Raw genomic sequence first — 13,765 nt, 5'->3', positions numbered from 1 at the left:
CCTTCAGTAGGAATCAGGCACAACCTGAGTAAGCATAGACCTACTCAAACCTGGTGTGCTGATTAGTACGGATTGTTCCTCAGTGAAAAACAAGACAGAACAGGATCAGTTCTATTACAAGAGGACAGAATTGATCTTCCTCACCAAACTTAGCTGAAAGCATTGCTTTTCTTCCTAGGCTGAAAAGATTCCAACATTATTTAACTGCAGGTTAGGGACTTCCTTACTTGATGGCACTTTAGTAGGAAAACTTTCTCCTGCAATGAAAAGGCAATGCCAGAGACATATTGAGTCAGCTCCTAATTTCCAGGATGACAAATCATCTACTTAGAGCCCTACTACTCACCACACATTAGGCTTTGTTGTGGAGAAGTTTCAGCAGTTAATGAAGGTAGCGTAAGAGAGTCACCTATGCTCTTACCTCACTTTTTATCTCTGAGCGGTGAAACGTCCTGGGAAACGGATCTCCTGTTGGCACTGGCATGGTCACTGCAGCCGCACTTGTGTCTCGTTCCTGCAGATGAAAATCAAACCCTATAAAAAAGTACCACTATAACCAAACAAGTCTGCCTAACAGGGGACTGAAAAACTCTCAGCTCTCCAAGTCACACATTTTCTGTCTACCTGGCTGTCAGGCACAGAACACCTTCAGCTTATTTAGAGCCAAAGTAAGGTTATCTTCCAAAAGGCTGAGCTGCCAATTTAAAAAAAAAATGGATAAAAAAGCTGGACAGTGCAGAACAACAAGATCATCCCCTTCAGAGTCCAGAATTTCACCCAAAACCACACTAGAGCACATGCCTACATGCAAACGGTGTGATCAGCAGGAAGTCTAGTCTGGAAAATGGATTCAGGCCCATGATTGACTGTCAGGAAAAAAATTCCCATGAAAGCTTTCAAGGCACCCACTACACTGGCCTATAGCACTACAACTGCTTGGACACATTGTAGAATGAAAAAGAAGACAGACAGCCCTTTGTCCTCATCCCCTGTTCAGTTCATAGCATTCAAAAAACACCAGAGCATCACATAAAAGCCAGACATACGATAATTTTGCTCAAGACTGCTGTGATGTGCTGATCATGACTCTCCAGCCTTTCCTCTGGATCTTCATTTTCAAAGTGGACACGGGCACTTTTGACCTTGGACTTTTTCGGAGGAGCTGGAGTTAGAGCTGGAGGAACATCTGGAAAATCTGTGGAGGAAAAAAAAGCCGTCAAGTTGTTCATATGCAACTACTGTGCAATAGGTACCAGACCAAGAGCTCCCTAATGACACCTATTATTGCTTTGATGAAAAGAAACAAGATGAGGAAGCAATAAGGCCGTTAGAGCTCTCTGTATCTGACTTGCACTGGATAATGGTGAGCAACATGCTCAAGAATGTTATTTATGAACTGGCATCAAGGTCTTTTCAAACAGAAGCATAAGCAGGAAAAAGTATTGAGGCCTGATGGCAAGCATGAAGGGAAGAAACAAGGCCCTATAGAAACTAGATGGTGTTCTTGCACATCATGCTTAGGCACAAAAAAAAGCACATTTCTACTGCTAGCTCTGACAGTGCACGACTTGTATGACCACATCAAGTTAAGGCCTCCCTTTCATCATCTATAAAATGGGCCTTATTTCCTTATGTGTAATCAAGCATTGCAGGGTTCAAAATATTGTTTTTAAGAAATCACCTTAAATTTTTGAGACCATTAAACGCATGAAAGAAGCATTACAGTTATTGATGGTGAGAGAAAGTAAAATTGCAGGAAGGAATCCTGATCTGCTGACAAAAAGCTGGGACTGTTAGCAGGACTCCAGCTCAGGAACATTGAGAACAGGGTCTGGAAAGAGGACAGAAAAAGCACCAAGGCAGGAATAGGATGATCTAATGGATGAAAGTCACAACAAACATCTCCTGCATGGAGGCCAACAAAGTGCCGCAGGCAGGTGATAAACGTAGAGAAAGGCTGTGTGTGCTCCAAGAGCAGCTCTGTCACATACTGGTAAAACTGGACAGGAGCACATCCCAACAGGGCTAAGAACAAAGAATACTGCAAGGAGGACACAAATGCAGGGCAAAAGCAACTGAATTGAGACAGAATGAGGTGAAGGGGAGAGGTGCTGAGGAATGAGCAGGCAGAGAAGCCTAGTAGTTCAAAGAACTCCCAAAAAGGAAATTACCATCCAGCATGACCACATCCTTGCTGTCCTGCAGCGGGAGGCCTCTCAACATCTCTGCTCCCTTCCTTCCCCTTCCTCTTGTCTGCTTTCTTCACAATCTTCACTGCGGGCGATGCTCTGGCCGCCAGGAACTGCTGCTGGAAGTGCAGCAGGTCTGCCTCGCACTCCCCAGGCTTCGGTCTCGACAGCATCCTGCCTTCCTGCTCTTGTGGCGTGGCCCAGCGCGCTTCCACCGAGACCTACCAAACACATGGAAAAGTGGGTACAGAACTGCACTTCCTGGGGACATGATGGCGCCAGCGGGGGAAAGCCATTCATTTTGGTCCCACTCTACTGTTCCTGTACATACTGCAGCAGCACAACCCAAGGACACAATTATTTGTACCAGAGCCACAGACAAACCGTTGTCCTTGTCCTCATGGCCAAACAGGAGTGACCAGACAAGCCAACACCTGCTCTACTCACCAGCTGGGAGCAGAACGATGCTCATTCTGCAAGAAGCCAGCCAGCTTCCTCAGTGCCAGCAACCAGCAGCGCAGCCTCTATTTGCCAAGTCACAGAGGCATGTGGTCCAGGACAACAGGCTTCACTTAGACCAGTATCAGCACCAAACAAGGAGGCCAGAGCACTAACATCTCTATCGCAGTGCAAGAGCCTATCACATAGACATGGGAAATGTGCTCCCTCCATCACTGTTTTTCACCTCCTTCCTATTCCAATCTTCCACGGCTTTTTTCCATATCTTCCATATCATTTTCATTGAAAGCTCAGGACAGTTTTGGGTTGATTGTTAATAGTGGCATTTGTAAATGCTTTTACCTCACTGCACACGAGCGCCTTGTCCTCCCATCTGCTGGGCATTAAAATCTGTGTGAATACTGCTCCACAGCCCTCATTCCCAGAGCCTGAAATCATCAATCCATCTCTCCCAGGCAGGGAGTAAAGTGTTTGCAAATACATTGCATGCTAATTGAATGACTGATCAGCATTAATGCTGCAGACTTGACGCCCTCCCACACTGAAATGTTTTGCACATATTCACTCTCTTCTACTTTCGAAAGACCTCAGGAGGACTAAATAACTGTTTACTGCCAAGTTGGAAAGGGAAGCGGATACAGATTTTTAAAACTAAGATTACCTACGCTATGGGTAGGCTGTAAACAAGAAAACAGACAAAGCTTGGAAGTGAATCTGGCTTGAACTTCAACCAGAACAGTATTCAATCACTGTGCAGGAACAGCCACTGCTCAAGGAAGCACAGCACTGTTTTTAGTTATGCTATACTTTGTGTAAAATATTTGGGGAATATCAAGTAATTCATGAGTCTATTTACACCCCATCCTTGCAAGGAGGATGAACTACCTCATGCAGTCTTTATGATCTACAGCTGGAATATTTATACCATCTTTGGGGGTCTTATTTTGTTGCTCATTCTAAGAGCACTTGGAGCACAGCAAATTAAAAAGAAATGCAGGCAGTGGCAGAATGCAGTTTTTTCAAAAATAAACAAGGGCTTAGTGTAAAACAACTTGTCATGTGAAAGTTGAAGTACTTTTCCTGATCCTCATTTTGGCGGGGGGGGGGGGGGACGAAAACAAAAATGCTCAGATTCAAGTGCTTTGTGTACCAAATCAAGGTGGATTTTCAGGTAGCTTAAGGTTTTCAGGGACTCTATTCACTTTGGCACCTTAACCGTGCTGAAACAGACTTTTCCTCTGATGGCAGCATCACAAATCAGCTGCCTGATTTCAGACATCTCAAAAACACTGGGCTTAATGAAAGCCACCAGCTCCAGTGTTCCAGCGTAGCAACTTGCATTTACACTGAGCCTAAGTATGGCAGGGGCAGCAGCAGGTGGAACTCCCGGTGCTCTCCTGGCGCTAACACCCAACCTCAGCACCCAGGAGAAGCTGCCTCCTCGCCCGAGACTGCGAGGGCTTCAGCAGACACCAGAGGATACTCAGAGCAGGAGAGATGAGCACCTCCCTGCATTAATCTTGCTGGGGTCAGAGTTGGACTTAAAGCAACACAGAAACATCTGGGTTGTTATTGCAGTTCTGACTGATGTTGAAGAGAAGGCAAAAACACAGCCCTGTGGCCCAGTTCTGTCCTAACTGAGCAATAATAATAATGCACTCCTGTCTTAAGCACATCTGGATGCTCTTTATTTATGGAACTTTTTTGCCACAACAGGGGCTCTAATAATCACATTACAAATTATGAGCCCCCACTTTGCTATGCACATTTATGAAGCCACACAACACAACAGAAACCAAGTGTTTCATGCCCTGCCATGATGGGCTTCAAAGCCCAGAGGACGATGGAGCTGGAGGGACCAGAGGTAAACCACTGGGTTATAAGCAAAGCTTGCTGCTAAGTTTTCTGTAGTAAATCACTTCAATGCGAGAAAGGCCACATGCTTTTGGCTCTATATTTCTTACAGTACTCCAAAAATATAGAGGGCATTGAAACTCCCTTCATTTGTATGGAGAATCATGAGGCACAAGCAACCACACGGTCACTGCTTAAAGAGGTCAGATGTTTTTCTAGAAACCACATTCTCCAGGTCTTCTCACCCTCCCTGTGGATATGGAGGCCAGATGGTAAATCAGAAATGGACATTAGTTGAGTGCACAGACCTAAAACCTTTAAACATGCTCTTGCCATGTCATAACAGTGTCTAGTAGATGTATACAGCCAAAGCCTTTGACTTCATGCGTTTCACCCCAATGAACTCCAAACTAACTAAATATGTTCAGCTACTTGCAGACAGCCATAATATAGAGAAAATAAAGAACAAGAGTGAAGAACCTCCTATGGACATGGAAAAAAAGCACATTAAGGAAGTAAACTACCCAAGCACATGAGCATATAACACCACTTGCCTGGCATTCTTAGCTACCTCGCAAACTGGTAGGTGTAATACGTGCACCCTGCTCTCTCACAGCAATGTTTTCTGCACTGCCTAGTACAATAAGTGGCAGTCTGAAACATCCAGCCTCGGCAAGGAAGGGCAGCAACTCCAACCCGCCCGGGAGGGCAGGGACGTGCTGGGCTGCGCCTCCCCGAAGGAAAGCCCAGGGGGTTTTGCCAGCCGGGCCGCCCCGCTGCAACGGGCCGGGCCCGCGAGGGGGTCCGGAGGGGCAGGGTCCGGCGGCACCGGAGCCGCCCAGGGCCGCGGCTCAGCGCGGAGGGAGCTCCCGGGGCCGGCACGGGCCGGCACGCGCCGCCCGTTGGCGCCGCCACGAACCGCCGCCTCGGGGAGGCCGCCCGGGGCCCGCCGAGAACGGCCCACACCGCCACTCACCTGCTGCCGCCAGCGTTTCCGCCCGGCCCCGCGGCTGCTTCTTCCGCCCGGCAGCTGCATCACTTCCGCTCTCCGCTGGCCGGTCACTCTCTGGGGGCGGAGCGGCGCCATTTTCCCTCCCCTCAGGGCCGGTCCTGCTAGCGGCCATGTTGCCGGCCTGTCGCTTTGTTCCCCGCTGCTGCGGAACGGCCTGGAGGCTTCTGCGCTCTTGGCTCGGGGCTCCTTAGAGAGCGATCCTGCCACTGAAGTGTTACCCCCATTTCACTTTCAGTTTGGATGGACTAAATTTAGATTCTCCCAGGTGCTTTCCTCAGACCTAAATATAGCACCTCTGCCACATAAGTATAGTATGTGCCTGCCTGTATAGAAATACACAAGTGTGTGGTCTGTGGCATTTCATTGCAGCATGCTGATGTGCCTGAGACTAGGTGTATTTCAGGATTCAGGATAACATACCTAAGCTGCATAATTTAGTGTTTGTTTTTGGTTGCTCATGGATTGTTGGTATATGCCAAGGAATAAAGCTGATAGGAGTGCTGCCATAGCTTGCAAAGGAAATGACAGTTGTTACTCCCTGGAGTGCTTAGTCACCTTTCTGTGACTTTTTTGTCACGTTTTTTTACCTGGGAGATGACTTGGGTGGGCATAATTAGAGATCAAAAGATTTTGATGAGTTGAAGGCCACCCTATTTAGGTCTTTGAGTGTTTAGTAGAAGGTAGGAACGACCAAAACCAGCGTGCAGATGCTCAGTTACACGTACTGACTAAGCAACCAAGAGACCCCGATTCCCACCTCACGATGGGACATTTTTCCGCTACGTGAGTGTGGCGCAGTCATTCCCTCCTGTGATGCAAGAACATTGTGCCTGGGGGGCTGAGTAGTCACTACCCTTATGTCTAATAGCTATAGGTGGCCCTAGCAGGAGGGGTAAGTGGAGCTGCTCTCTGGAGCATGTGGAGAGCTTTTTTGAGGCTGCCGTTCATCCACTGATGTATCTGGGCTTTACATTCCCTAAAGGAGCTGGAATCAAAGTCAAGCCTAGTTCAGGGACAGTCGTGATTGCTGAAAAATGTCACGCACAAATCTCCATTTCACCAAAGTCACTCTACCACAGTCCATGAGACCATCTAACACTACTGGGGGCTGAGGCCTCCCTTGCTCCCACAGGCCTGGCTGACCTTTGGCCCTCTGAATTTAAGAACTATTTGTCTTTGATTTGGGTAAAGACATTTGGGTTGTGTTACCTGGATTCACAATGTCGTTTTGACCTTAGTATAGAAATGATGTAAATGAATTATTCTTCATCATAAAAGGGGGCATGTTTAAGTTACGATTCTTTGGAGTGTTCCATTATTCCTCTTGGAGCCAAAATGTGTGTATGAAATACATAACCAATTGCTAGCAAAGTTTTGCACTGCCTGAGCATTCCTCTGATTCTAATCATAAAAAAAAATGCTAACACTATCTCTTGGTGGCTGCTGAAGCAAGCCTGTACTTTTCTGCAGTACTTCTCATGTGAACGGCCAGAACTCCACCTTGCAAAAGTAACAAATGCTATTCGAATTGTATCTAATCTGCAACTAATCTGGGGTTGAACAAAACATAACTGGTCAATATCTGCAGAGAATGATCTTTTCCTAAGAGCTGGGTGATATTTAACCCTAACGACCATAAGCATTTTTATTTTCTCCTCTCTTTTTCTCTTACTCTGACTGTACAAACTCTATAAGAGTGACTGTTAGTATGCATTTGACAAGTAATCTTTTGTCTCGGAAAGGTATAAAAATACGCTGAGAATATATTCAATTTTATTTACTTACAGAGAAGAATACTTCCTATCAAAACTGCCAGGGTTGTAGGCATCATTTTTTTTTCACTCTATTAAATTATTTACCTTCAGTTTTAATAATACAGTCAAAGGTACTATATATAGCTTAAGCTCTCTGAATAAATCATGCTTATGTGACTTCATATTTATCCTATAAATTTTAAGTACCAACACACTCGTGTGGATCTACTAAGCTAATCTAGCCAAGGATTTCCCAGGAGAGCATCTGTAAGAGTCGTTGGAGATGAACTCAGACATTCCTCACTTAAGGAGAGCTATCTTACAAGATTTTAAGAGCTCTCCAATCTCGTCACAAGTGCTGACAATCTCCCTTAAGCTTCTCTCCAGCTCCTAGTTTCACATACCTTGCTGGTAGATGCTGTTGGTCTTCCAAAGCAAAGTTGAACATGACAGCCTAAGACCAAGTGCTTTCTCATTGGCTTGTAAAATGAAAGGGATAAGAACAACAGAGACATCATGGCAATGGGCTTAGTGAGATTAGAAAGAGTAAATCAGTAAAGGCACCAATATTGTCTATGTTGCAGAGATGATAAAGAATAGGATGAGTTATCTAAGAGATTGTCAAGGAGGAAGATAACCTTAGTGGTTTGTTGCTGAAAGATAGAAGCTAAAGTCAATAACAGAGTAGCTAGAGAGCAGGCTTTGGGCAACACACAGGCTTGATTGGGAATAGAAAACAGATGGTAACATGCTACTGGTCCAGGGTAGAAGTCCCTACATATGTTCTCCTATAAAAAAAGATAGGACAAAATGCTCAGTGATAAATTGTCACCTGAGCTGTAGGACGACTCTGCAAGCAAGGGAGCATGAAACTTAGAAGAAACAGTAACATTGTGCCTCGAAGGAGTGGTTGCACTCGATATCAACACCAGTCTCTGCTTGAATCCAGCTGGAAGAGTGAGAGCTCTGATCCGGCAGAGCGGGAAATACACCCAGTGCTGTAACGCAAAGCACGGAAGGGCTCTTTCTGCCAGCAGAGAAGTTGCATGTGTCCTTAATGAAATGCGCATGAACGAGGATATAACTGGGTGTGAGTAATTAATAGCAGCTTTCTTGCTGGCAGGAGAACATGATAGACAGGTAGAGACTGTGTGTATCTCCATATATGCGCAGGGATCAACCTGCAGGGCTTTGGATGGCAGCTCTCTAGTAGCTTTGGGCTTCTGCAGCGGCAGCATTGCAACATCCGCTGCACAGTGGACTGGCTGCTGTGGATTGCTAGGCCCATGTGAAAGTGGGGTATTTTAAATAAATCCAAGCTTTACTTGCTCACTAATAAAAAGCATGCACCCATGCTCAATGTGAATTGATTTAACAATATAAGTGAGGGCAATTGGTTGTGGATTTAAAAAATAAAACAACATCAGGAGAATATTTACTCATCTCTAGCAGTGCATCTGCCAAACATTATGTTGGCTCTTGAGAGCTAGCATGGGATTTTCTCTTTGTTGTTTGTATTATCAGTTGTTTCTATAGAAATGCCATTTTTGTCAGACTAAATGAAAATATCCTGAAATAATACACATCTTTGGGAGATAAAGCTATTTCTCACTCAGCGTATGTATCCCTATGTATGTATATCCCTATCATGATGAGTTTTCCTCACTTCATTAAAACCTACTGAAATAAAATCCAGCTAAAATGAGCTGACATAGAGCTAAGACTCCAGAGGACAGAGTTCTATGGAAATTAGACAAGACAATCAAGTGAATGTTTTTCTCAAGTCAGATCATTTGGACACTACATTTGAAGAGTAGTGCAGGTGAGAATCACTATTTGCACAGATGGTGAATGCCCTGTCACTGACGTTCATATTGACATTTACGGGAGGCTTAAATGAAAATAGTCTCTGAGTTGACTCTGCCTGGCAATGCCCCCTGCCCAAAATATCCAAGAGAAAAGCAAAATTTCTGAAATTGTGCTTCTGTGGGCTGAGGAAATTGTCTGTCATGGCTACTGCTGCTGGACCTGTCTGCCAAAATCTGAGCAATGCAATAGATGCATTCAAGTCGACTGAGGTAGATTTTAGAGGAAGCCTGTCAAAGAACCTAAGCCTGATATTTCACACAATTCAAGACAGTTTATAGCACTGGATGTGCTCAGATGATTATCTTCAATAGAAAATCTCCTGAAGAACTGGTTGTTAGGCTGGCATGTCAGAATGTGTTCCTTTCTTCTCTTGAAATTCTTTCCTGTTGTATTGCATGGGAAAACCGTATCCATCTACATCTGGGCAGGATGAGAGCCATGCTTGATCCGAATCCCACCTGTACCAGCCACAATGTACCCCAGAAGGAATGCCTAGGCTGCAAGTCTTGTACACTGGGAGCAAAACGTGTGGCCTTTGCCATGTGCCCGGGCTTGGGAGCTCAGGACTCCTTCATAGCAGCCAGCTCGTAGTGCCAGCAGACCCCAGCCTCAAGCAGCTAGTACTTACCTCTGAATGGCTGTGCTGACGCTACCAGATCTGCCAGGAATTTTTAACAGTGATGATCATGATGTGCTGGTAATTTAAGTGATCTGGTGGGTCTAGCTGTAATCATACAAAACTGAGTTTTCCCTTTCATCTTTGAAAACTAGCAGAGCTGCAGTGGGCAGCTGTGTCTTGTCTGCATGAGGACTTGCTTGTGGAGCCTTATTAGGCCAGAGCTGGTTTCCTGTTGCCTCAGGGATGGTGTGAAATGCCCTGGGTTCCCAGGGGAGTGCGCTGGTGGGGTGTGTTTCTCCTCGGTACGTGGGGTATCTAGACATGGTGCCAGTGCATAACTCCGACAGAAGTAACCAAGCACATCAACTACACCAACATTTGCAAGCTCTCTCTTGTGTAATATAGTTACAGGTGAAACAGCAGAGCTCACATCAGCAGCTGCCCAGTGTCCCATGCAGGAGCAGTGACTGCTCGGGTGCAGGCATGTGCCTTTTAGTTTTGGTTTGTTACTGAGGGATATGCTATTTTAAAAGCCTGTTTGACGTTGGTCAACAGCCCTGAGCCCTGGCAGGCTGCCTTCTAGAGACATCCAGCAGCAGCAGCAACTGCCCAGCTTTCTTCCCATAGGACAATGTTGGGAGCTCTCCAAAAGATCAACTTGGCTCCAGAATGGCCCTGCTCAGATGGCTCTTTCTGCATCAGAAACCTTGAGCCACAAAGGTCAATGGGTGGCTGTGGACTGTTGGTTTTAACCTTGCAAAGAAGCTGGCCAAGCCACATGAGAGGCCTTTGCTGCTAAGGACCAAAGATCTGTATTTGCTCAGCCCCCACTGGGACATACTTTGCTTGGTGCCTGGAGCCACTGGTGAATTGCTGGCCAAAGGTTGCTTCCCTGGTCAGTCACTGTGTCTAAAGAGCTCTCTCTCCTACCTAAGGTAACAAAATGCTGTGATCCCATGTGAGCAAATTCTGTGCCTCTCTCTCTTCCTCCGCTGCTACCCTTTGATCTACAAAGCCTTCAGGGCTGAGCAGAGATAATCCAAGGCTAATCCTTAATTTTCTGCAGCAGCCCATTGAAACTTGGTTGCCCTTTACGATTTCTATAAAGGACAACTTTTTTGTTTTAAAAAAAGCTTTTATCCTCATTTGCTCAAAGCCAACCATGCCGAGATCCAGGTGACACCTATCAGAGTGCCCAAGCCCCACTGAAAGTTACGGTGTGTGAGCTCAGGCTTGACACGACACCAGCAAGGTCCCTGGCCTCAGGGGAGTGCTGAGGGGATGTCTTTTTGCCTCTGTTTGGCCCTTAGAGCATCTGTCTGGTTTTCTGCAGGTCTGTTTAGCATTCCTGGAATAGGAAATGTCAACACCTGCAGAAAAGAAAAGGCCTGTGCACAGAAAAGGGTCTCTGCTGTCAGTCTCCATGGCTTCTTACTCCTGCCTAGGGCTGCGGTGACAGCCTCTGCTCTGTCTCTGCCTTTGGACCTGGAGATGTCCTCTCCTCCCAGCAGTCCCAAAGAAGGAGAGCAACAGTGGGAAGGGGCAGGGAGGAGCGAGGCTGGAGGCTGTGCTGCGCGCTTCCCAGCGGAGGAGCCTTTGCTTATTCCTGAAGGCTTCTTGGGAGCGACTTGGTGATGCAGCTCCCGGTGGCAGTGACTGGGGCAGAGCTGGGAAAGGTTGCTCAGGTCTTAAAGACTGAAAAATATTCAGGTATTGGAGGAAGCATGTCAGAAGGAGCAAGGAAAGGGATAGGTAGAAAAAGGGGACTGGGGCCAGACTTTGGGAGGCCCCAGAGGGCTGGAGGACATTACCCCACTGCTGTCTCTGCAACTGTGACTGTGACTAGAGACTTACTTACATGATTTGACTCAGCTTAACTCTGAAAGGAGGCATCCTCTGCAACATGTTAGAGGATGCAGAGACTTTACAAAGCAAAAGGATGTTGCCTTTATCCTCCTTTGCTCCAAGAGGCAGCAAACTACAGGCAGCAGAGGATGTAATCCAAGTGCAATAAATTATTGATGTCTCCCTTCAGCTTTTTATTTACCAAAAGGATATCAAAGCTCATTTTGTGAATGGTCCAGATAGATTCTTTTTTGCTATATCCACAATTTAATTCACAAATATTGCACCATGCATTAATATTGAAGCAATGCAGTGTTCTCCTTTTACAAGCTTTGCAAAAGATAATAGATACAGTTTGGATTATACTCATAAGCAAATACAGTGAAAGAAATGCCACTCATGACCCAAATAGTTGTTTGAATATGTAATTAAAAGAAGAAAGCGCTTGTTATTAATGAGAAATACATTTTTAATATATATAAAGGACCTGATCAAAAGCCGGTTAAAATCACTGTACGTATTCTTGACGAACAGACTGTATAGTTCTTTGGCAGCTAACAAAGTCATGGGACAGTATGACTTATTTTCTACTTAGCAATAGCTTCCCTCTTCCAATATGTCTATTTGCGTAAGCCATCTTACGAACCATCTGCATTAGAAATACTCTCTGCATTACTCCGGCTTTGGGGTAGCGTGTGGCATTTCTTTAACGACATATATCAATCCACACTGTTTTTTGGAGCAGCAGAGAAGTAATTTGCAGTTGTAATACTGCATTTTTCCTAGTGGGAGTCTCCCGGGAACAGAGGGCTTGTGCTCTGCAAGTTTTGATGACCATATGCAGTCGGGATCTTGATAACTGCAACAGACAAAAAAGCCCCATAGTTGAAACAGTATCACATCCTTGCCAATTTAGCCCAAATGGTCTCACTAAAGAATAGAACAAATTTCTGCCCGATAAATTGGTTAAATGGCCCAGCCAAGCTTAGAGAAAGGATTATCACTGTTTTAACTGAGGCCTCTGTGAGTGACAGAGCGCTGCTTTGAAGCTAACACAAGCTGCAGTTCCTGCCTGCACCAGTTTCTCGTTGCTCTCAGTGCAGGAGGCAGTGCGACAAACGCGTATTGTCTCCTTCTCTGCTAGCCATTTAAAAGGAGTGAGTGACCAGGCACAAAGCCCAGAAGAGAGCTAATTTTTGCAATCTGGCATACGTGTTCTGCAAGCCAGCCTACAAACTGCTTATCACATTTTTGGTGCTATATACATAAATATTCATAATTAATGTGTGTTAGAATAGAGGGAAAAGCTTCTGAAGAACAAAAATAGCCCCTTCAGGCAGCTTACACCAGTGACACTGATCCTCTGCATTTCTAAAATTAAAAAATGAGCTTATTTGCACAGATTTTGCAGTACTTTCTAGAATTCCTGCTTTCATGTTTTTTTTTTTCCCTGCTCCTTCAGGTTGTGAAAGCAACCTTGATAACAGAGATTGATGCATTGAACCTGGAGCTAGAGAGGTGGAAGTAAAGGAACCAAGCGAGCTATGACAAACCCAAAGCTTAAACCTCAGGGACAGCGACCTTCATTTTCTCTCCTCCACGTCTCCTTCGTCTCTAGGCTTTTTCCATGTCTTGGTTTCAGGTAACACCAGGTAGGAAGATGTGCCAGCCTGGGCCTCTCTGATCCACAGCCCAGGCGCAGATGGGGACCGTATCCCCCAGGAGACAGCGTTGTCCCTCATGGGGATGCCAATTAGCCGGTCCTTGAGGCTGCTCGCAGCCGTAACCGAGGGGCAGTGAGGACGGGCTCCGGTTACGCACATCACAGGTTAGTCCCCAGCACAAACGGGGTGTGTGTGGAAATCGCAGGAACCTCCGTGGAGCTGTTCAGGCTGCCCCCAAGCCTGGAGGGTGAGAGACGTGTTCATTAAACAGAGGCGCCTCCTCAGCGCGGGCGGGCGGACAAACCCGACAGGCTGAGCTCAGCCGGCTCCTTGTTTCCCGACCTTCTCTGATTCAGCTTTTGGATGCGATGCCCTTTCTCGCGGGCTGCCTTCCTTGCCCGGCTGACACCTTCCCGGCCACGCGGCCTCTCCCTGCTGCCTGTCTGCAGGAACGGGCTCCCGCCCCGGGAAGGCTGGGACCCCCCTCCTCCCTCACTGAG

At 46.2% G+C, this 13,765-nt stretch overlaps 1 protein-coding gene across 1 annotated transcript in view; it reads right to left on the bottom strand.

Moving 5' to 3' along the window:
* Positions 1 to 2,398, bottom strand: part of RPAP1 (RNA polymerase II associated protein 1) — a 34,519-nt gene extending 32,121 nt beyond the window's left edge. The window contains 4 exon segments of the mRNA XM_088520495.1: positions 422 to 514; positions 1,047 to 1,195; positions 2,172 to 2,208; positions 2,210 to 2,398. Of these exon segments, the coding sequence (XP_088376621.1) occupies positions 422 to 514; positions 1,047 to 1,195; positions 2,172 to 2,208; positions 2,210 to 2,362 (432 nt within the window). The 5' untranslated portion in view covers positions 2,363 to 2,398.
* Between the last annotated feature and the right edge of the window lie 11,367 nt (positions 2,399 to 13,765).

This window comes from Tinamus guttatus, unplaced genomic scaffold (genome assembly GCF_059628265.1).
Source record: "Tinamus guttatus ecotype Peru unplaced genomic scaffold, ASM5962826v1 Tinamus_guttatus_pri_ptg000089l, whole genome shotgun sequence".
NCBI lineage: Eukaryota > Metazoa > Chordata > Aves > Tinamiformes > Tinamidae > Tinamus > Tinamus guttatus.
The sequence above is the reverse complement of the archived record's forward strand: the minus strand, read 5'-3'. Positions and strand labels throughout refer to the sequence as shown.